Source organism: Gigantopelta aegis, chromosome 2 (genome assembly GCF_016097555.1).
Source record: "Gigantopelta aegis isolate Gae_Host chromosome 2, Gae_host_genome, whole genome shotgun sequence".
NCBI lineage: Eukaryota > Metazoa > Mollusca > Gastropoda > Neomphalida > Peltospiridae > Gigantopelta > Gigantopelta aegis.
In genome coordinates this window covers 19,538,531-19,564,166 of record NC_054700.1, presented here as the reverse complement: position 1 = coordinate 19,564,166, position 25,636 = coordinate 19,538,531, and the positions used below count along the sequence as shown (strand labels likewise).

The window sequence follows — 25,636 nt, the reverse complement described above, 5'->3', positions numbered from 1 at the left end:
CGTGCGACTGCTGACTGCGATTCACCTAACTGGAGGCGGCCTATTGCAATGTTTCGATTCGGCAGGCTTAGTCTTGGCATCTTGTAACTCGTCTACGTCGAAACGAGTATTGCAGCTTTAAATACCCATCACTACCCCAATCTTTTCTCCGAGTTTTACGTGCATTCGACAAAATCTGACCATTTCACGCTGATTTCCTGCAATTATCGCACAACGTGCCACAACGTGCGTTAAATTTGTTTTAGGGTGCATTTGGTCATGCTGTCCCATTCCAGGAACATTAACAAACATGGCCATTCAGCAACATTGTACAAAACCCACACAATATTTTATAAAATCAAGCACTTTGTTTGTTTCCCTATCACCTATGCGTTTCTTTTTTGACAGAGTATATATAGATACATACATACATACATACATATATATAATTTGAAATGCACATATTTCATTTTGTTTTGTCCATAAAACGCTTAATCGTCAGTAATTTTCCGCATAAACGTACGATGTATTACAAAACTGGCTCAACCTGGGTCTCGTTCTACGAAGTGATCTTACCGCTAAGATCACCTTAAGTGCATGAGGTAACTATGCACTTAGGTTATCTTAGCGCTACGATCGCTTCGTGGAAAGGGGCACTGTAGCTTTGAATGACATACCTGTCAAATGCATATAACGATTATTTGCTAATTTTGGCGCCTCTCCAGTGCTGTACCCTGATCAAAATCCGGGGGGGGGGGGGCAGGGGCGTAGGCTAGGGGGATTCGGGACGACCCCCCCCCCCCCCCCCCCTGAAGCAAATGGTCCGCTTTCAGCCCCCGAAGGGTACGGCCCGACTCTCGTTTTTTTTTTCATTCCATTTTCACGGGAGTGGTGTCGTTAAACAAAACAAACTTTAGTTATTTTGCTACATCTGCAATTCATGGTGCATTATGACATCACCGTGACTCGGGGACTATATCATCCTTTCAGTGGAACACAACCCGTTTCATAATCACCATGGTATTTTATAGTTGTCACTAATGGTGACGTATTGGACTTCATTATCTCAGTGGGCGCTTAACTTGGGTTTTTGTTTTCTTCTCTTGTGTATGTTTCTTTGCAGTGACTTAAACCGTCATCACCAAGAGCATGAATCAAACTCCATATCTTATGACAAGCTGCTCTTGTGTTCAGAATCCGCAGAACTATAATCATGAGTTGAGAGACAGCACTTGTCACCGCCCATAGCCAATTATGAAATACAACATCTGCGAATAAACCGATTTTTACGAGAGAAAAAAACCTGGGTTGTTTTTTTTGTTTTGTTTTTTATTCTTTTATCATGTTTATTTTTTCTTCTTTTCAAATCTTAAACTAAACCCACGTCACTGTTTCGTTTGGCACCTCTCGCATATGCCGTGCTTTGAAAAAAAAAAATCTTGACATTTATTACGTTCTGTGACTGGCGCGATAACGCGGTCTGTTATTATGCGTTCAAAGCGCCCGTCCGTACAGGTAAGCGATACAGTTGCCACACACCCTCGTCTGTAATTTACTCTACCTGACAACACTGTGTCAAAATACCCGGATTTAACATGATAGTTGGGATCATTAAAGGTGCTCTCTCGCCACAATCTCTTGTCTTATATATCAGTCCGTGAGCCAGGAGGACCAGCTAAAAACGGTTGAGCACAACACACCAACTACACAGTTGGTGTGTCACTTCAGGCTGCTTAAGGGTGGTGGTGGTATACATGTAGTATTTTTTATAGGCCTAGCTGGCTTAGTGGGGCGGGGGGCGGGGTGGGGTGTTAAGAGGTCGAACCAACCCCACCCACCCCCCCTCACACACACGCTTAGCAAATTTTCTTTTTTCCATTGGAATACATTTTCCACAGGACAACCCCCCCACACAGACACACACCACACACACACACACACACACACACACACACACACACACATTCATATAAACTTCGCTCGCAGGTCTAGATCCTCCCCCCATCTGTTAAAATCCCCGCACACACGTGCCATATTTAAATGATGACGACGACGATGATGATGATGATGATGATATGATGTTATATTAACGGAAAGGTTGCATGTTGCAGCTTCGTTTACTATTGTTTGTATGGGATGTGATTTTGGTGATATTAACCGAAACTCCAGCTGCAGAACTAGAAAGAAAGAAAGAAATGTTTTATTTAACGACGCACTCAACACATTTTATTTACGGTTATATGGCGTCAGACATATGGTTAAGGACCACACAGATTTTGAGAAGAAACCCGCTGTAGCCACTACATGGGCTACTCTTTCCGATTAGCAGCAAGGGATCTTTTATTTGCGCTTCCCACAGGCAGGATAGCACAAACCATGGCCTTTGTTGAACCAGTTATGGATCACCGGTCGGTGCAAGTGGTTTACACCTACCCACTGAGCCTTGCGGAGCACTCACTCAGGGTTTGGAGTCGGTATCTGGATTAAAAATCCCATGCCTCGACTGGGATCCGAACCCAGTACCTACCAGCCTGTAGACCGATGACCTAACCACTACGCCACCGAGGCCGGTCAGCTGCACAACTAAGTCAGCCGTGAGTGAAGAAAGAGAAAACAGTGCAAGTAAAATACAAATTTTAAAAAAGAGAAAAATACACAAGAACTTCATTCTATACTGACCACACAGACAAGTGGTGTTTTTTTTTATTCCAATGCAACAGACTAACACATCACATCGTACAGTTGTTAATATTCTACGCTCAAGTAACAGCTAATGTAACCGTTAACACAAGGATTCATAATGTTATTATGCTACACGACACGTATTTGTGTCCCGACGTATTGCGAACTATTTTAGCCATGGTGACGGAAACATGACGTCTGAATTGACGAAGACGTTAAAGGCGGAATCTCGAATACATTTTTACTACTTCAATGTTTGGAATAGACAATCGATTTTGACTGTCCCTTGGTGCATTTTTGTTCGACACAGTTTCGTCGTTAAGTCTGGCTCCTATAAAATCTATAGGTAGTACTAAACCAAATAACTTCCGGCTGAGTCAAAGTTCTGATAGAGCAGTTAATACCACAAGTCCTGTGATTGGTCATAAATGTGAGTCTGTTGGTTGTGGAAAAAAAAAAAGAGTTCTATCTGGGCCACAAAATGTATGCAATTTTATTGTGTGATCGTGTGTTTGAAACCTGTAAAAACAAAAGGACTCAAATTTTGTGCGGAAAAGGGTAGTCATAGACGCAACCCGTTATCTCTGAAATTAGCAGCTTCACCCCCATTTTTTTTCTGATTCACTTTAAGGGTGAGGGGTGGTAGTATTTATATCCCTGGTGTGTATGTCGATTAATACGCTGAATGTATGAGGTTTAGCCACATATGTACTATTGTCGTCTATGAGATTTGATTTGGTAGTATACACCCTATAACACGTCGGCGACCAGACGAAAATATTGTGTTCCTGTGAACTACAGCTCTCCCGATCCCCCGTAAACCGTCTACTATATTTTTCTTATAAAAATCAGAGACGGATCTAGGGGGAGGGGGGGGGGGGGGGCGCAGGGGCGACAGTTATAATTTTATTATATATTCATTTTCATTTTTTTTACGATCCCCTCCAAACCTCCCCCAAAGTTCCATTGGCATTCCGCCTCATGTCATCCCCCCCTTAAATGGATTTTCTGGATCCGCCACTGAAAATTGTCATTGGTCTGCAGAGATCTGCTACGTGTTACATACTTTATAGGAGCCTGTAAACAAAACAAAATAGTGATTAAAAATGTGATTGTGAAGACCTTTTTAAACATTACTAAGCTGTAAACGAAATAGTGCCTTTAATATATCAACACACACCTGGAACTGGCCTTTCACTAACAATTAACAAATCTGATACACGAGTTCGATTATATTAGATTAAAATATATTAAGTCTAACACAGAATCTTGTATTGTTAAATTTATTGTTCTTTTGCTCTTATAAAAATAGTTTTAATATAGGTTGTTTATCCCCTGCCCTCTACCCACCCTGGTCGGGCTGCTGGTGCTCTCCCCCACAGAAAAGTGGGGGGAAAGCTTATAAGTTGTGACTGATTTTATAGTTAAGGGGGCTAATTAAAACATTTTTTAATGAAGATAAAGCAAGATAATTGTACAATTTTATGCAGTGAAATATTCTATAAACATGTACAAATTATATCCTAACAATTTTGTTTAAAAGTTTTTTGTCTTATAATATATATATATATATATATATATATATATTTTAATCTTTCAAACAAATACCCTACGGACTTTCAAAATACAACATAGTACAAAACCTCGCCACTAGGCATATGTTTAAAAATGTCAATACATATATATCATACGTCACAACTATACTATATACATCAAAAATATCAAAGTATACATTAGCTTGACAATTTGAAGACCAAAACGATAGTCTTATACATTGTATATACACAGAAAAAAAATAGCCTGTATGTCTTATATATGCAACCACTTGTTAATGATAAGTGTAAAAATTACCATATTTTACGTTAAGCATTGATTAATAATGTTATTCGCTTCTATCGAATAAGACATGTTAATGGCTTCTTTGTTAACTATGACATAATTAACATCAATTTAATATAAGTTAAAGGGACATACCCTAGTTTCAACCCGTGAAAATTAAGTTTAGTTAATCTACATACCTGTTTGGATAAAGTTACAATTGAGGTGGGGGTGGGGGGGGGTAGTAGATGCGTATACCCCTCCAGAAAATAATGACAAAATAGCCTTTCCGTTTAGAGGTGTCATTTTTGTCAAGCTTGAGAAGATCCTATATTACTGTGCATATTGTGTGGCCCTGTATTTAACTTTTAACTTACATTACTAAGTTCTCGCTGGGTGAAAATTAAAGGAGGGCGGCCGCTCGGCACCACACCCTTCAAACAAACAAAAAACAAAAAAAGGGGTGGGGGTGGGGGAGTAGTTTGGTTACCATATTTTTGTGTGTTGGTAGACTTTGAGAAAAGACATACTCCTTATTTTGCCTACAAAAAAAGTGCACTACGGTTTATAAAAAAACTCGTCTTTTAATTGAACCGAAGACGATATCGGTCTGACATTCACGGACAGTTCTGGTTTTGCTGGACCGATCAAAGGTTTAATATTATTATTTTTAATAAAGATTTCAAGATATACGAAAAACAATAAAGATGTTTGTAAAGTGATCTCCTAATGTCAGTAAAGTTTGTTTGTTTTATTTAACGACGCCGCTAGAGCACATTGATTTTTTATCTTATCATCGGCTATTGGACGTCAAACATATGGTCATTCTGACACTGTTTTTAGAGGAAACCCGCTGTCGCCACATAGGCTACTCTTTTTACGACAGGCAGCAAGGGATCTTTTATTTGCGCTTCCCACAGGCAGGATAGCACAAACCATGGCCTTTGTTGAACCAGTTATGGATCACTGGTCGGTGCAAGTGGTTTACACCTACCCATTGAGCCTTGCGGAGCACTCACTCAGAGTTTGGAGTCGGTATCTCGATTAAAAATCCCATGCCTCGACTGGGATCCGAACCCAGTACCTACCAGCCTGTAGACCGATGGCCTGCCACGACGCCACCGAGGCCGGTCCTAATGTCAGATACATTTTTGTTATTTCCATCTTCATCGAATGAATCGATCGCTGTAATAAAATATTATCGCCAGCTGATAAAAAGTAGTTTCGTTTTTGTAAGGACGGTGTATATATTATCTGGCACTCAAGATAAATGATTTTAATGATAAACACTACCACTTCCGTTGTTTTTATAAGCGTTCATATCCCCCCAAAGTTAAAAGTTTATAATATTTTATAAAGAACTGCTGAATAAACAGAATAACAGAAAGTAAAAATCATCAATTACAACCAATTATATCTGCAACTGATGACAAAATATCAAACGATAGTTAGTGGAAACAAAAGACAGAATGACCGTTCTGATCACGTGACAAATTTGGCGCCAAATAAGAGGGTTTTTTCAATCGGAGATTGCCGAATCCGTAAAAAATAAAATGTTTTCATTGCTTACATAAAATATTAATTTTATTGTGTCTATCAAACATACAAATGGATACAGATATTGGACAAAATAGAGGCTGTTAAAAATACTGTTAAATTACGTTACGGTAACTGTCGTAAATGTTTCGTCAATTGCTTTTTCGTACACAACGCGGCTTGTTTCCTTTGATGTCTAGTGTGCAGACTGATCGTTGTTTTTTGTATGGAAAAAAGTGTGCATTTGAAAATAGCGAAGATGAAATAAAGAGGGGCGCTCAAAAATAAAGGAGGGCGGGGAACGTGAAAGGAGGGCGGCAAAATGGAAGAGCGGGGCGGGGCGCCGAGAACACTCTCTTACAATTTTTTTATAATTTTAATTAGTCATCCGAGTACAATAGCCCTCGGGCTATTTCTCTTTCCAGCCAGTGCACCACGACTGGTATATCAAAGGCCGTGACACGTGCTATCCTGTCTGTGGATATAAAAGATCCCTTGCTTGTCAAAATTACAAAATGTTTGACATCAAATAGCCGATGATTAAAAAAATCAATGTGCTCTAGTGGTGTCGTTAAACAAAACCTTTTAACACATTTTTAAATGTATAAAATTTGACACATTTAAAACATATTTAAATCAAGTTATTTGTCTTGTTTATTTAATATAAAGTTCAAAGGAGTAGATTGAATGCACTTTGAAACAGAATGAAGCTATACTTTTAAGAATAAAGTGTCTATATGTGTAGATATAAATACATGACAGAAAGAAGTGTTTATTTGTTTTTTACACATTGCAGGTGGCACATATTACACACATTTGGCTATTTTAGTCTGTGTATATAATCTAAAGAAACCTAGATATGTAACACAACACAAATACCAATAAGAATACTTAGACCATTTAAAGGTACCTTCTAGACATCTTATTGGTTAACATAATGTAAACTAACCAATCAAAGTGGATCTTGGATGTTACCAAGGTAACATCTCTGTCCTGTACATTTAACCGTTAGTATGCTCATTGCCAATTTTATTACATATCATATCTTCGACATTATATACAAAATATAAAATATAATAAATTATGCAGCTTGCTTGTATGTCAGAACTTTCCAGATTGTTTTAAAAAAAAAGTGTTGAGGATCTTGTGACGTGAAACTGTTAATCAGAGTTAATCAGTGAAATGCAAGCATGGTTTATAGTCTAACAAATACAACTACGCGCACTTTCAAAGCTGCAAGGCTGTCACCTCCATTAAACAACTGCGTCCCATCCGAGTAATTTAAACCAAGAAGCCGTTTATCATATGGGGTAATCTTGTTTTTTCTCCATTGCCGTTTATAGTAGAAACTGACCAGTGGCAATCTGTATATTTTTCTCGAAGCCTTAAAGAGTAACAGTTTGATATTATTTCAGATGGTGCTTCTTTAAAACTGGTTTAAAAGGCAACAACCAAAAAACAATAACAAACAAACAAACAAACAAAAAAGAAAAGAAAAAAGAAAAAAAAAATTAAGAAAAAAAAAAAAAACACAGAGAAAAATTAAAACTCCACATTAAGGCATGTTCTAGCTGGACAATTGTGAATCATTTAGCAGATTAATAGATTTAAATATTTAGTACGGGATGCATTGCCCATTTATGATATATACGTCTTATCTGCGTAGATGATTAGAAGCATTGGATGATAGTATTTGTATTTGTTCAACCAAAAACATCCAGCTCGATAGACCACTCAAATCGTCAGTGCAAGTCACCTAATCTGAACCCGATTGATCAGTGTTAAACAATAGTGAAACTTTTTCCAGTGACGGATTGGTTTTTTTTTGTGTGGGTACTGTTTTATTACGCAACTAGCTCTGCTGGAAACAATGTTTTGGTATAACTCATTAAGCATTAAGAAGACCCCCCCCCCATATATTGCATTATCCCTTGCATCAGTATATTGTAGAAAACCTAGACAAAGCATTCAGATTGTTTTTGTCGCATTGCAAGTATCCAATTAAATACCCTTGAAAGCCTTTTGAAAAGAGTACGCCATCTGCGTGTTCAGACCATTGCTTCTTCGTTGCTATTTAATACAGGCACTGCTTGTACTCTTAACATCCTTAATTGTCCATCCTCCAAATATACACGGTATTTGCTATACAGTCAAATGTCATTATCTCGACGGTGAAAGAAAAGAAGCAACAACCGAGATATCAGTGGTTCGAGATAAACTTAATAATCGTTGGTGAAAATTATGCCATAGCAGAATTTTTCTACCTCAACATATCTTGGGTTCTCAAGGTTAAAGGCACCTCGAGATAACAAGTGTCGAGATAACGATGTTTTGACTGTGTCAATGCTTATCCGCAATGGTTGTGGCAATAAACTGTTCGATAACTATACAATTTCAGTGTACTTGAAAACCATTTTAAAAAGAGAGCGTCAGTTGCATTCGTTACGCATTTATTCAGTAAAAAACACAATATCTGTCCTCACTATTGTGCACTGTTATTTAAATATTTCATGTACCAAGCATAAAGGTTTGTTGTTTTTTGTTTATATTAAACTAGTTTGAAGTACGTTACCAAGCAAAGATATACGTAATCCAATAACGCGATACCAACTAAGTCAAGTAGTGGTCACCAAATCTAGATATTAATGTTTTAATATTTACATTAGCTTTCGGACAGGGGTTCATAAATGCCCAAGGTCCGATGTCATCATTTTAGGTAACTGGCCATAATAAAGGAACCCCAGGACTACATAAAAAAAAACCCCTATGAAATGCGAAAACAATTTTACAAGGGTCTAAATTTGAGGAAATTTGACCATGACAAACAGATTATCCTCCTACCCGCAATTCCTTCTTCCATATTATCCTGGGAGAACAACTCGACACCAATTACCCTAGCGTCAGCCCTTGTTGACAGGGCCTACCTACCTGCATTACACCATAAGGTTGTATGAAAAGAAGTGACAAAATAATGCCTCCAGTTTTTTTGTAACTCGGTGCACAATATCATAACACGATAATATAAAGCAATATCGTCATTCAAATGCCACATGGATATATTTCCCGCATTCACGTCTCTTCATCTCATCTTCTTCACAGGATGTCTTCATATTTATTCATAAACATCACAACAATCATCTGTGGCCAATATAACATACACAACCGAAACAAAAATTAACATACAAAAAAAAAAAAAAAAACCCACAAAAAAAATCTTCATAATGTTATTTCACTGCATATTTAGTTCCTAAGAACCAAAAACTTGTGTAGGCCCTATTGTGTTCTTAATTTGCTTCTATCGGCCACATTCGCCGAGCAAACGAAAAACACTGTTACGGCCGACAACCATTTTTAATTGCAAAAGTGTTTTTCCACAACTTGCGTACACTGCTTACATTCTACTCTGCAACACCAGTAAAATTTACAGTCGCAATCGTCCTTCACCTCCGTGACGAGCGTGTAGTAGCCACGCCCACAGCACATTAAGCCGCACCCATCCAGACCGTAACTGGTCTGGTTGCACTGTCTCCCGTGGGTTCCCAGGGACCCATACTTGGGATCCTCGTTACAGAAGTCCGGCGATTGTTCAATGTAAACAAGATCCTTCCGCGTCGGACGCTTCTGGTGTTTCCCAATCCGCCGCAACTTAGTCCGCTTCTTGTTCATCTTTACCAGACTGGCGCCGTCGAATTTGTCTTTGAGGTAGGTCCCTACCGTCCGAAAGGACTTCAGTCTCCGCCAACAGATTCTGATGGAGCAGGACCCCGACACGCCGTGACACTTGCAGATCAAGTCCAATTTATCCTTGGTATTCTGAAATTTAATTAAGATGTGGACGTTCAGAAAAAAAAGAAGTTATCTTCTTTGAAGACAAACACATATAAAAGAGTCCGTATAAAACACCCTTCGTGGATGTGATTTTCAGTAACTTCATCTGATTTCAGTCATTTTTCCAGAAATATATTTACTACAAAGTAGATTGGATTTAAACACTGAAATGTTCATACTGGAAGTTGATTTTTATTTTAATAAGATCATTTCAGTCTTTTTTTCATATCCATGTCCCTTGCTTCTAAGTACATGTACATAAAAATTTGTACTTGGTATTCTGAAAATTAATTAGGATGTGGACGTTCAGTTAAGGTTTGTTTTGTTGAATGATACCACCAGAGAACATTAATTTATTAATCATCAGCTATTGGATGTCAAACATTTAGTAATTCTCATATATAGTCTTAGAGAAGAAACTCGCTAAATTGTTCTATTAATAGCAAGGGATATTTTATGTGCACCATCCCACAGATGAGAAAATGTTATTCTTTGTTTAAGCAAGCACAAACAAAATACCCCTTCATGGATGTTATTTTCAGTCCATATGAGTTCAGTCGTTTTGCCATAAAAATATTAAGCACAAAGTACATTGGATTTAAACTTAAATAATACCTGGAAGTTGATTTTCAATTTTAGTAAGATCAGTTCAGTTGCTTTTTTTTTCTTTTTTTTAACTGGGCTATTCTTAATAAAGCAGCAAATGATCTTTTCCTTGCATTTTCCCATAGATACTACTATCCACAGCCTTAGGTGAACCAGTTGTGGGATATTGTTGGCACGGGCGAAAGACCCATTCCTTTAAGGGCGATAAGGCTGGTAGGTACAGGGTTCGTAGCCCGGTACCGCCTCCCACCCAGAGCGAGTTTTAACGACTGAATGGGTAGGTGTAAGACCACTACACCCTCTTCTCTCTCACTAACCAACTAACAACTAACCCACCGTCCTGGACAGACAGCCCAGATAGTTGAGGTGTGTGCCCAGGACAGCGTGCTTGAACCTTAGTTGGACATATGCACGAACATAAGTTGAAATGATCGAATAAAGAAGATCGATTCTGCGACTTATCACACCTCAGATGATCGCTCTACCACAGAAGATCATCCCGTCCCAGCTATGGAAGTGGATGTAAAAAAAAAAAAAAACCCTCAACAAGAATTCCTTACCAATCGTCCAGCGCCATTATTCCAAACATTCATCAGGCCCTTTTCGCTCCGTCGCATTTCATTGGAATCCACAAACTCCTTGGAGAATCTGTGACCGAATCGGATATTGTCCGAGCAACCACCCCACTCGAACTTGCCAGAAGTATCCACACTGCGAACGTTCTGGTCACACCCGCACCTATCGAGCTTCCCTCTAGAACACGCCCTCGTCACACTGTACATGACGCCAGCAGAGAATATAGCATAAATATAGGCGGTCTCTCGACTTTCTGAAACGAAAAACAAATAAAGAGTTAAAGATGTGGGGCGGATTTTACGAAGCCTGGGTTTTTTTTCTTAAACGCAGGTCTTTAAACAGTGTAAATGTATGTAGTTACACGCGTGTAAGGCATAAACATGCCTTGTAAATTCGGCCCGTACTGTCTGGTCTGGCGCTTATAAAACTTTTAAAAGTCTAGACTCAAGACTAATAGGGTCGAATTTACGAAGCCTGTTTTTTTTCTCTCTCTTAAACGCAGGTCTTTAAGCATTGTAAATGTTTGTAGTTACACGCGTGCAAGGCATAAAATTGCTTTGTAAATTCGGTCCATAGAATCTCAGACTCTAACGTCGTGGCTTCGCCATACACATTGTATGCGTGTGACGTCATTAAATATTCAAGTCTAGACTAAATGTTTTTAATGTGAGAGTATTAAAATAGATCATCTATTCTTGTTCTCAAACCTTTTGTAACCGTCTACAACCTCAGACGAAGTCATGCCAACTGCTACTTATAATTCAACAATTTATTTTAAAAATAAGAAGCTAAACACTAGAAATAGAAACAACCCCCGCCTGTCTTATATGGTTAAGGGTCACACAGTTAATGAGAGAGGAGACACGCTTCCGCCAAGCAATTGGCTACTATTTCTATTAACAGCAATGTATCTTTCATATGCAACTTCACACCGATAGGATAATACATTCAACGGCCTTTGTTACACCAGGACCCGTGCTTATAAAACTTTTAGAGTCCAGACTCAATCTTTAATGACGTCACATGCATACAATTTGTATGGCGTTGTCATGACATTAGTGTCTCAGACTCTATTAGAGTCTCGAGTCTAGACTCTAAGGGTTTTATAAGCACCAGACCAGAAATCGTGAAATCATCGTAAGCTATGACGTCACTATGGCGTGCGCTGTAGTGACGTCACAACCTACGACGGTTTTACGATTTCGTAGCGCTAAGATGGCTTCGAAAATAGGGCCCCAGATCAGGTGTGAAGCACTGGCTAGAAAGATAAATAGCCCAATGGGAACAACGTTGGGGATCGATCCTAAACCGATCACGCATCAGAAACGGCATGGTTCTTGACGTAATTAGCATAGAGGCTATTTCATGGGGTTTTTCGAATAATATTTTGTCAACTCGTGATGTGTGGAAACCATATTTTCACGAATTGCTTCGAAAAAAACATCACGAAATGATCTGTTTACTATATACATCTTTCCTAATTTTTTTACAATATTATTATTGAATATCTTTTGCTTTTTGTTAATATCTTTCGCTTATCCTGTCGAAAACACGTAACGCCATGATATAGGCCATAGACTTTTAAAAAGAAATTTCAATAAAAATTATCATCATTTAATTATTAAATTAACATTTATTTAATAATACTGCTGTACAAACATACTTCACGAGACAATCCTAACCCCACCCCCCAAAAAAAAAATAAAAAAAAAATAAAAATAAAATAATAATAAAAAAAATAAAAATAAAATAAAATAAAAACCCACCCACAAAAACAAAACGAACCGAAAGCCGTTAAATTTTAACTTACACTCAGTGACAGGACATTGTGTCATCATTATTTAGCTTCGTATTCAATTCGTTTTAGATATTTTATCGTAATTTCACTTCATAATCCTTTTTATGTTTTTTATTTTTCAAATACTATCAGATGCATTTGTAATCATCAAACATAAATACAAAGAAACGACACAAAGGGAGATAATTCAATCATGAACTTTTGAAAAAAGTAAATACAGTTTCACTGTAGCTAAAATACAGTGAAAATAAGACTTTTCACCGAATATCACTTTTAAGGTTTATGTAGATCTATATACATATTTCATTGTTATGTATATAATAATATAGTTCTTTATTATCTCGTGTTTGTTTGTTATTGGTTTGTTTTTGGGTGGGTTTTTTGTTTGTTTGTTTGGTTGTTGTTTTTTTGTCTTACACTTAGTAGCTTTAAGTACATTATGGTCATTGGCCTGTCTTCCTAGGGACACCTGTTACGATACCATTTTTTTTTACTTCTTCAAATAAACTGCTTGGCTTGACCTAGTATGTTACTTTATCTTTATTTTGTTATGCAACTGGCCTCTCTCGTGTCTTCTATTTGTGCACTTTGACAAATACTTTATAAAAACTGTATTTCCAAATGAGGGTTATTTTTCAATGGTTGACAGTCGGCTCGAACCGTTGCTAGATGTATCAAACACTTGCATGTTTAATAATGCCGCAGTTGTGTTTTCCTTTCCATCAAAAACAGATTTAAATTCTTGACAGGTGACAGATAAGTTAGACAATCCTCCCTTAAAGGTCTACTCTAATAAGGAGCTGGACAAAAGAATACCAGCTCCGAGTACACAACTGCACTGCACCCAGGGGAAACTGAACAAAAGAATACCAGTCTACCCTACCCAATCCCAAATACTTGCTGCTGGTACTGTACTTGGTGACATCGAAAAGGAGGAAAACAACGGCTACGACAACAACAACGTCTGGAACCCCCTGGAACAACTTCCTTGCCTACCGGTGTCTACACAATTGCACGAGTCTCCCCTGGGTTGTCATGCCACGACCAGAAGCGGTCAGGCCCTTTCTAAGGGCCCTATGGGCAACCTAGGGAGACACCACAGCAACACAGAGGTCTAATTAACGAGCTACTCTCGACTTACTAAGATCAAAACCTATAATAGCTCCAGAACCCTTTTCATTTTGATCGACCGTTCAAAATTGCGCCAAATTTCCTCAAAACAAAACGTGCACCTTTTCTCTTTGGCATATTAAATGCTCCATTCAAAATTCCATAGCACCACCACCACCCACCCCCGCCTGCCACTGATCTTGATCAGACTGCTGGTGCTCCCTTGCACCTGCCAGTGCAGGCGGTCCCTCCTTTCCCTCCCCACCTTTCTGTCCTGGCAAAAAAGGATCGCGGGACGTAGCCCAGTGGTAAAGCGCTCACTTGATGCGCGGTTGGTTTGAGATCGATCCCCGTTGGTAGGCCCAACTGACTATTTCTCGTTCCAATCAGTTGATCAAAGTTTGTTTTGTTTAACGACACCACTGGAGCACATTGATTAATTAATCATTGGCTATTGGATGTCAAACATTTGATAATTCTGACTCATCAGAGGAAACCCGCTACATTTTTTTTCTAATGCAGCAAGGGATCTTTTATATGCATTATTCAACAAACAGAAAAGCACACACCACGGTCTTTGTCCAGTTGTGGTGAACATGTTGGAATGAGAAAAAAACCCACACTCATCTGAATGGATCCACCGAGGTGGTTCGATCCTGCGACGCAAGGACTTCAGGCGAGCACTCAACCGACTAAGCAAAATCCCACCCCCAGTGCACCACGACTGGTATATCAAAGGCTGTGGTATGTGCTTCCCTGCCTGTGGGATTATGCATATAAAAGATCTCTTGCTATTATTGGAAAAATGTAGCGGGTTTCCTCTCTAAGACTATATGTCAGAATTACCGAATGTTTGACATCCAATAACTAATGATTAATGAAGCAATGTGCTCTAGTAGTGTCGTTAAAAAAAATCAAACAAATCTAAAGCAGTATTTTTGGTTAAAACCTCCTGATTAGAATATTAATCTTAATTTATGTGCGTCTGGCGTGTTCTTGTTTGTTTGTTTGTTTTGTGTGTTTGTTTTGTCTAGAAGTTCAAATGTACTGACGTGATCGTTTGCCGTGATGTAAGTACCATTTTGAAAAAATCCACAAGAAGAAGTAGAAGAAGAAGAAGAAGGAAATGTTTTATTTCACGACGCACTCAACACATTTTATTTACGGTTATATGGCGTCAGACATATGGTTAAGAACCACACAGATATTGATAGGGGAAACCCGCTGTCGCCACTTCATGGGCTACTATTTTCGATCAGCAGCAAGGAATCGTATATATGCACCATCCCTCAGACAGAGTAGTACATACTACGGCCTTTGATATACCAGTCGTGGTGCACTGGCTGGAACGAGAAATAGCCCAGTGGGCCCACCGACGGGGATCGATCCCAGACCAACCGCGCTTCGAGCGGGCGCTTTACCACTGGGCTACGTCCCGCCCCAAACCCACAAGAAGCACACAACAACAAAAACAACAACAACAACAACAACCACAAAAAGAAAGAAAGAAAGAAAGAAAACAAGAAAGAAACACTCACTCTAATAAATCATAAGAATATGTCACTATTCAGGACATTTTAAATGATAATGAACATCAAGCTTTTACATATCTCAATAATAATAAAATAATAATGAAGTTTCAGACGAATTCTGAGCTCAATTGACGGACGAACACGGACGGTATCGACGCCAAAGACAAGTTTAATTTGTAGGTGATCATACACTCGAATATAAATGTGAAAATTACTACTTCAGACATAAAACAAATCCTTCCAACAAAATAGCAGCAGGGCTTCTAGATTATGGTAGCCCCACTCCCATGGCTAGTGATATTCAATGTCGGGCTAGTAAATAACTACTATTGCCATGCCCGACGACTAGTGAAAAATTTGTCAAATGATTGCCAATGGCGTAGCCAGCATGAGGCAGACGAGGCGCTTGCCTCGTTTGGAATTTCCCCAGATTTATTTTATTTTTCCCATGACACTGATATTTATTTTACAGGTCTGGGTTTTCCTCGGCGTTTTTTTTTTTCCTCTCTGGCTACGCCCCAGATTGCAGTTAAGTCTATTTTGTAAATATGAATATCCTTCCTCAACCCAAACCACCCAATGTTAGTGATTTTAAGCTCTATCTCCCTCTTTATGCGATACATCTCATTATTACTATTTAGTAAAATTGTATTAACTTAAAATAAAGTAGGGCTAGTGAATTTTAAATAATATTTTCATATACTTACCTTTTGTGACACCCAATAGCCGATGTGTATTTTTGTGCTGGGGTGTCATTGACATTGATTGATTCATTCATTAATCGTGGCTAGTAATTTTTTTTATATCACTGATCCTATGGCTAGTGGATTTTATAAAAGTTGTAGAAGCCCTGTATAGCATAAAATGTCTGTGGACCATGTAGCTTTAAATAAAAGGTATGCTATCAAGCCCAGTTAGCTTCACTGCACCCTAATTTCTTTCAAGTTTTCTGTATTTTCGCGGCGGCATCAGTTTAACTGGCATATACATGTATGTGTATTTAAAATGTAAACAGCAAAGTCATCATTTTCTGCACACCGATACCTTTTTTCCCCTCGTCTTCCGTTTGGGTGTTTATATTGTAATTTGCTAACCTTATGCGTCGGTATCGGTTTCGAAATGGAACATTTATAAATGTGACATCATAATGGCTAACGTCCAAGAACAATAGTTCTGGGTTGTTTTAGGGTTTTTTCAATGCATGATAAAATGTTTTAAATTCAAGTATATTCATGCCAGGTATAAAAATGAAATTTAATAAAATTAAAGGATATTATTAATCGTAAAGATGTACCGCAAACATAGGCGTACGGGCGTAGGTTTGTTTGTTTGTTTGTTTGTTGTTGTTTTGTTTTTGTTTTGGGGGGGGGGGGGGGGGGGGGTTTGGTGGGTGGGGGGGAGGTTGGTTTTTGCCCGAATTAAACGAAAATGACCGAATCTGGGTAACACTAGTTTTTTCATATTAGCATTACTGCCAAACGGCTATACAGCATCGCAAATTAATCACTAATTTTGCGGGTAGTGTGATGGATAATACATGGTAAAAAGGCTTAATTTTGCCCGAATATCTGTCATTTTCCCCCGAATATCTGTCATTTTTGCCCGAATTTGAGGACTTGCTCCCGTTGCCTGCCCCCTTGTATCGTACGCTTCTGACCGCGCATGCGTACGGTAACGACTTCTTCAGTATGAGTGGAGGGACGTAGCTCAGTGGTACAGCGCTCGCCTGATGCGCCATCGATCTAGGATCGATTCGCGTCGGTGGGCCCATTGAGCTATTTCTCGTTCCAGCCAGTACACCACGACTGGTATATCAAAGGACGTGGTATGTACTAAGTTATGTCTGTGGGATGGTGCATACAAAAAATCCCTTGCTGCTAATCGAAAAAGAGTAGCCCATGAAGTGGCGACAGCGGGTTTCCCCTTTCAATATCTGTGTGTGGTCCTTAACCATATGTCCGACGCCATATAACCGTAAATAAAATGTGTTGAGTGCGTTGTTAAATAAAACATTTCCTTCGTTCCTTCCTTCCTTCCTTCTGCAGTATGAGTCCATATATTGTATAACATCATATTACGACTCCTCGATCACTGCAAAGCGTCATTTAAGGTTCCTGATTCAAAACGCCTATTCGACTGGCCTCGACGGTGTAGTGGATAAGCCATCGGATTTAAGATTGGTAAGTACTGAGTTCGCTTCCCGTTGCCGGCTCACACGCAGAACCAGTTTGACAGCTCACTTGGCCAATGTAAGGCCATTGCTCCGACGTGTCTTCAACTAACCACTAACTGACTGTCCTGGACAGACAGCAAATATGGCTGAGGTGTGTGCCCAGGATAGCGTGCTTGACGCGTAATTGTATATAAATACGAAAATAAATATAAATAATCTCGCAACATTTTTACCATTGGCGGCAAAGGATCGGTTATATGCCCAGTTGGTAGAGCACTCGCCTGGGGTGCCTACGTCGTAGGATCGAACCTCCTCAGTGGACCCATTCTCTGATTCGATTTCCCCCCGTCCCAACCAGTGCCCCGCGACTGGTATATCAAAGACCGTGGTATGTGCTGTCCTATCTGTGGAAAAGTGCATATAAGAGATCCCATGCTGTTAGTGGGAAAATGTAGCGGGATTCCTTTGAGAACTACCAAATTACCAAATGTCTGAGATCCAACAGCCGTTGATTAATTAATTAATGTGCTCTAGTGGTGTCGTTAAACAAAACAAAGTTTAGAAATAATGTGTATCTCGCACGAAGGTTGATCTAAAGATAAAGGTGTTACGAAACGAACTAAAAAAAAAAGGTGTTAATCGTGCGTTAAAAAAACACAGAAGTCAAAAAAGAAGAAACATAAAATAAAGAAGAAGAAAAGGACAAAAAGAAAGAAAGAACCCCCCCCCACACACACCACTTTATTTGAGACTGAAAATCTGCGTCTATTGTAAATTATTAAATATTATGCACGGCAGTTTAGGAACGTTATCGGTGACAAAGTCATAAACACCGTTCGTAAATTTGGCCGCGCATCCTATTTCGGGAGGGGGCAGGGGGAGGGGGGAGGGGTAGTGGGATTTTTTTAATGCACACACTGCAACTTATGCAGATGTTTCAACACACGCCAGACGGAACGAGATGAAAGGAAGGCTTTGTTTGTTTAATGACACCTCAGTCCATTGTTTAAATAACGGATGCGAGCTGTCAAACACGTGGTCTTGAGAGCAGAAGAAGTAATCCGTGTTGCCATATTGAATGTAGCTGGTAGGACTGATGGGTAGTAGGGTTGATTTCTGTTTCCCCCACCCCGACCATTGACCCTTGAGGGTATATGAGACGCCTTTATATGCCCACATGAAAGTGTACATAAAATACCCCTCTCTCGCTCTCTCTCTCTCTCTCTCTCTCTCTCTCTCTCTCTCTCTCTCTCTCTCTCTCTCTCTCTCCTCTCTCTCTCTCTCTCTCTCTCTCCCTCCCTTCTCTAAATCTGTCTCTGTCTCTGTGTCTGTCTCTCTGTATGTCTGTCTCTCTGTCTCTGTCTGTCTCTAAGTCTAGCTATCTCTCTCTATGTTTGTCTCTCTGTGTCTGTCTCTCTGTCTGTCTCTGTCTCTCTCTGTGTGTATCTCTCTCTCTCTCTCTCTCTCTCTTCTCTCTCTCTCTCTCTCTCTCTCTCTCTCTCTCTCTCTCTCTCTGTGTGTGTCTCTCGTTGCTTTTTCTCTGTTACATTTCGTCTGTCTGCCTCCCTCCCCCTCTCTCCCTCCCCACCCCCCTCTCTCTCTCTCTCTCTCTCTCTCTCTCTCTCTCTCTCTCTCTCTCTCTCTCTCTCTCTCTCTCTCTCTCTCTCTCTCTCTCATCTTAAATACTTTGTTCAAAAAAGTGCAATATTTTTTTAAATACTTTGTTCAAAAAAGCAATATTTTAAATTAAATGATAATAAAAAGACGAAAAGGAGAAGGTTGTGCAAGAAGAAGATGAAGAAGAAGAAGGAGGAAGAGGAGGAGGAGGAGGAGAAAATGAAGACGAAGAAGAAAAAAAGAAGAAGATAAAAAACAAAATGTTCTAAACATTTTAAGTGCTAATGCACGCGGTCAACTTAAAACATATCATACACTCAAATAATTCATATTTCTCGACACGTTTAACATAAATATTTGCCCATTTTCGACTTCACTTGAAATATGAATAGCTAGAAACGACTGGAAATGACTTATCGTCTGACTGGAGAATGTGTGTTGATATAAACATATCGCAGAACCAGATCATGGCGTGTTTGAAAGAAAATTATTAGAGATCATCGCGCCCAAATAGATTACATTTCTTTCTTTAAGCTCATAACGCGAAGAGTACTCCGACTTAACTTGGATATCTTGTTGACCGTCCGCGCGCCACTGTTTGCGGTTCGGTGTCATCTCAGGTTTATTAAAGCGTGCCAGACAGACCAGCTATAGTTCTAATAAACGAGCAGAAATTAAATTAGACTACAAGACGGGGAAAACTTTGAAACGTAGTTAAATTGAACGCGAGCGTTTTTGTTTTTTGTTTTTTCTTGCGTTACGAAACGTTCGCCAGTCTGGTTTTAAGCCAAGGTGGTTCGATTCTACGATCTAAGTTCCTCAGCCGAGGGTTATTTACCGATTGAGATGAATCCCCTCTGACCCTCTCCCTCCCTCCCTCCCTTCCTCCGTCTGTCTCTGTGTCTATCACTCGATCACTCGCTGCCAATCTCTCTCTCTCTCTCTCTCTCTCTCTCTCTCTCTCTCTCTCTCTCTCTCTCCTCTCTCTCTCTCTCTCTCTCTCTCTCTCTCTCTCTCTCTGTGTGTGTCTGTATCTCTCTCTCTCTCTCTCTCTCTCTCTCTCTCTCTCTCTCTCTCTCTCTCTCTCTCTCTCTCTCTCTCTCTCTCTCTCTCTCTCTCTCTCTCTCTCTCTCTCTCTCTCTCTCTCTCTCTCTCTCTCTCTCTCTCTCTCTCTCACTCTATTATGCCAAACATTTGATTTTTCTAACACATACTCACAGGAAACCCCCTTTCTTTATTCGGAGCAAGATAATTTTTATAATATACTTTCTCACAGACAGCACATACCATGACCTTTGATACACCAGTCGTGGGACATTGATTGGGACAGTGAAAATATAACACTAAATGATAAAATCGCACCTCAAACGGGCACTCTTCATCCGAGCTACTGGCATTTTACCGCCAGCTCGCAAATTTGGATTTTTTTTTTTTTAAACTGGCTGCACCGAGAATTCACTTGGCATTGCTTCATCTCAAACAGCAGCCTTTTGATTGATACGTTGTCTTAGGTATGGACATTTCTCAGCGTGATAGTTCCCAACGTGTTCACTGATACACCATTAACATATGAAACATCGGGTATTCTCACGCTTGTGTTGCGAGCCGTCAGACTCCAGAAAAGCGATCTTGACACAAGAGTTCAAAAAATAGTATTTTTCTATTAAGCGCTTGTCATTTTTCACCGATAACGTGACAGGTAGTCGGTTTGTTTATATAATTCCATTTAGCTGCATTAATCAGAGAGGAGATGGGAAGAAGAATGAGGAAAATAACCTCAGAAGAAGAAAAAAACAGAGAGATGTTTTTCTATCTAAAAACAGTAAGGTTATCTTCAACTTTGTCATCAGTTCATCAGAAAAAATAGAAATGTTTTCTTTAAAGATGCGCTCAATATATTTTTATCTACGGTTATATGGCATCAGACTGAGACAGAAATACAGCTCCAAGTTCCGCCTGTAGACGTTTCGTAAACGTTCGCGAACTATTTTTTCTTGGTTCCCGACGTGACCATTTGGGCTTAAAGAAAGACAGAAGTGTTTTATTTAACGACGCACTCAACACATTTTATTTACGGTTATATGGCGTCAGACATATGGTTAAGGACCACACAGTTTTTTTTAGAGGAAACCCGCTGTCGCCACATAGGCTACTCTTTTACGACGGCAGCAAGGGATCTTTTATTTGCGCTTCCCACAGGCAGGATAGCACAAACCATGGCCTTTGTTGAACCAGTTATGGATCACTGGTCGGTGCAAGTGGTTTACACCTATCCATTCAGCCTTGCGGGGCACTCACTCAGGGTTTGGAGTCGGTATCTGGATTAAAAATCCAATGCCTCGACTGGGATCCGAACCCAGTACCTACCAGCCAGTAGACCGATGGCCTGCCACCGAGGCCGGTTTGGGCTTAAAGGAACAGACCCTAGTTTTTAAACACTAAGGCACATGTTTCACTATTGGAACCGTTTATGATCGTTGAAATCAAACATTACATATATTTTATTGTTTAGATTATCCATTTCCGTACAGCCAAAGTATTTCTGGTTATCCTGGTGTTTCTAATACTACAAAATACATTTTTCATATTTTTAAAAACGCACGTGCGTCTGAGAACTAACGGTTATGAAAGCGTTTTAGTTTATTTTAAGGGTATTTCAACGTCACAGACTCTTGTTTCACTCTGTTGTATCAAAATTTGTTACACGTTTGTAAATTAACCAAACTTAGTGTCCATTTTCACGAATTCAGGTAAAAAATATGCCTTAGTGTTTAAAAACTAGGGTATATCCCATTAACATGCACATTCAGAGCAAGCTGTTGTAGCGCTAGTCCGAAGGGACGTAGAAAGTGTGGTTCTTTCTACATCCGAATATTGTTACATACCCTATATATAGCTGGTATTTAAAACTTGTGGCAGCATGTTTCAACCGTTTCACAACCGAAATAGTGCAACAAATGGACACACAAACTAAAAATGTATAACCTATCGTACTCACTAAATCCCGATTGAAGTACTTGCATCATTATTAAAGTGTCGAAATACGTATTTTGCTATCTTTTGGTACCTATGTATCAAGTTTACAATGTACATATGAATCATTCCAAATGTTTAAAAGAACTGAAAACCCGTTTTTTAAAAATATATTCGTAATAATCGATCGCATTTTTAGCCTTCTCTGAAAAAACCCACACTCGAAACTACACACCGAGTTACGTAATAAATCTTCCAAAGAAAACATTAAAAAAAATTGCCCCCCCCCATTTTAAATTTGCTAAATAGAGGGAAGCAACTCGCCCTGCACATTAAGAAAAGTATTGACTTAATGTGCGCCCTGCACTATTATAGCGCACGCTTGTCGTGGGCGCAGGTATCTTCCGCTGGCTCCTTTGTCCAGGACAGGAAAGGGGTTGGGGTGGATGGCAAGTGCAAGTGATCACCAGCAGCCTCGCCAGGGTCGGTAGCAGGCGGGGGGCGTTTGTGGTGCTATTGAGTTTTGAATGTCCCGTAGGATTGAGTACAAAAATGTAAAAAAACTGCGCAGTTTTCATAAGGTAATTTGGGGCATTATTTGAAACGGTTCATGGGAAATAAAATTTTGAGGAGCTATTTGAGTAATTTTTCACTCAGTTTGCCGAATTGTATCTCACGCACCATTTGGTTTACCGTGAAGCACATAAACCAGTGTGAACTCAGCCCAGACATAATGTTTGGTTAAGAATAACACGAAAAACTCGCTGCTGTTGACACAGTATGGTCTACCCTTTCTGAATAACTGGAAGATATTTTTTTATATGCACCATCCTACAGACAAATGATGGGGGAAAAACTGAGTTGCGTAGATTAATACAATGATGATTTGTAAAAAGAAGAAGAAGAAGAAGAAGAAGAAGAAGAAGAAAAAGAGAATAGAATTTGATGAAATGTAGCTTTACAATTAGATCCAATGTATGTATACAGAAAAACGTTAACACTTACTGCAACCATGAGTCTTCTTTTTAATTGCTAAATTAGATAAACATTCAGACTGTATATTTACAGGTCTTGTGACTCTTTGCCTATTCCATACCCCCCCCCCCCCGAACCCCCCCCAAACCCCCCAACCCCCCCCCCACCCCCAAACAACAACAACAACAACAACCTTTCATTTGAGTTTCAATAATCTACTACACCTTTACGACAGTTACAGCATAGGCGTACGGGCTCCCATTTTCGTAGGGGGTCAGGCTGGTTTTTGCCAGAATGTTAAAAAACGAAAATGCCCGAATCTGCGTAACAATATTTATTTATATTTGCATTACCACCAAACAGCTATTAATATAGCCTATATAGGGTCTCAAATGAATCACTACGCATATTTTGTACATGGATTACAACTAATAAATTGTGAGTTAAATTGATGGTAATACATGGAAAGAATGGTTTTAGAACAAATATTGCCCGAATGCTTAAGATGTACTCTAGCACTGGTGGGTGGTGGGGTAGTTGACACCCATGACACCTCACCCATCTCATAGGCTTATGTGTAGCAACGACCCCCGTCCCCCTCCCCCCCCCCCCCCCCGAACATTCCAGAAAAACAAACAAAATATACAGCGAAAAAAAAAGGTTTCAAAATTAAGTGTGTACCCGAGGCATATTTAATTCTTTGAAGCCTAAAAATCACGAGGCAGGAAAATCAAATAAGCATGTTGTGATAGCTGGATCAACTGATGACGAGAACTGTGTGGACGACGTGTCGCGGGTTTATTGTTTACGTGGCGTCGACCACGGCCAGAGGTTGGGATTAACACGACTGTTCGGCGAGCTATTGTACAGGTGGGTGTTTTTATTGGTATGGTCCGCTGATAGCATCTGTCACAAGAAATAATCCTTTATTTCATTTGATTTTAAAAGTGGCAGACTAGATTTTAAACACTACAGCGCATCCCCCCCCCCCCCCCCCCCTATTTAAGAGCCATTTTTGATTATTGAAAGCAGACATTACTTACATTTTATTGTTTAGATTATCCATTTCCTAATGTTCAGAATGATGTTTCTGACCATTCTGCTGTTTGTAATACCGTGAAATGTTTTTGTTTGTTATATACTTAAAGGGACATATCCTAGTTTTTAAACACTAAGACATATTTTTGACTGTAGGAGCCATGTTGGATAACTGAAATCATACTTTACTTAGATTGTATTGTTTAGATTATCCATTTCCGTGCATTCAAAGTGTTTCTGGTCATCCTGGTGTTTTTAATATCATAAAATATATTTCTGATATTTTGAAAAACGCACGTGCGTCTGAGAAATAACAGTTATGGAGTCAAGTTTTAGTCTATTTTTAGAGGGTATTTCACCATTTCAAAGTCACAGACTCATGTTTCACTCAATTGTAACTTTATCCAGATGTGCTAAAGGTTTGTAAATTAACTAAACTTGGTGTTAATTTTCATGGGTTGAAACTAGGATGTGTCCCTTTAAAAACAAAAAACAACCCCAAAACACCTACACTTACCTCTGAGAAGTAACAGTAATGTAGAGGAGTTCTAGTCTATTTTTAGAAGGTATTTTCCCAGTTCGACGTCACAGATTCTCAATTTACTTTATTGTAATTTTGTCCAAATGTTTTTCCAGGTTTGTAGATTCATTAAACTTAGTGTCCAATGGGCGTTTTAGCTCAGAACAGGGGAGATAATAAAACAGGTGGCGCGTCACTCGTCAGGGTCCAACAAACTCGGACAATAGCTGTATGTTTTTTCACTGCTTTGTTATACCACGATCATAACGGACCAAAACCTTATCAGCTCTGTACATGACGTTCCTATACAGCACGGTTCTGCACAGGACGGTCTATAGTATACGCTGCAGTGAACGGTTACCAGTCGTTACCAGTTGACGTTTGTCTACACGTGTACTGAGATAGGGGGGGGGGGGGGGGGGGGGGGGGGGGGGGGTGGGACAGTAAAATCAGTAATAATAAAGAAAATATATGTATATATGTATATTGTGGATAATAGTATTAAAAAATATATATAGTGATGACGGCCCTGTACAAGACGTTCCTACACAGGGCGGTCTAGTATTTTATATACTAAGATATGGTGGTAAACACATTAACGGTAAAGGGAATAAATATATATTTTGTATATAAAGAAAATATATGTATATTTTGAATAATACTCGTGTGCGTATTAAAAAATATATATAGTGATGACGGCTCTGTACAGGACGTTCCTACACAGTACGGTTCTGCACAGGACGTTCTGTAGTATACACTGCAGTGAATGGTTACCAATTGTTACCAGTTGACGTTTGTCTACATGTGTACTGAGATATGAGGGTGGAAGTCAGTAATAATAAAGAAAATATATGTATATTGTGAATAATAATAAA

At 39.3% G+C, this 25,636-nt stretch overlaps 1 protein-coding gene across 1 annotated transcript in view; it reads right to left on the bottom strand.

The window, feature by feature from the left end:
- Positions 1 to 6,593: 6,593 nt before the first annotated feature.
- LOC121382453 (protein Wnt-4-like) overlaps positions 6,594 to 25,636 on the bottom strand; it is a 65,205-nt gene continuing 46,162 nt past the window's right edge. The window contains exons 3-4 of the mRNA XM_041511980.1: positions 11,010 to 11,278; positions 6,594 to 9,828 (exon numbers count right to left, since the gene is read on the bottom strand). Coding sequence (XP_041367914.1) covers positions 9,367 to 9,828; positions 11,010 to 11,278 — 731 coding nt within the window. The 3' untranslated portion in view covers positions 6,594 to 9,366. The remainder of the gene's footprint in view (positions 9,829 to 11,009; positions 11,279 to 25,636) is intronic.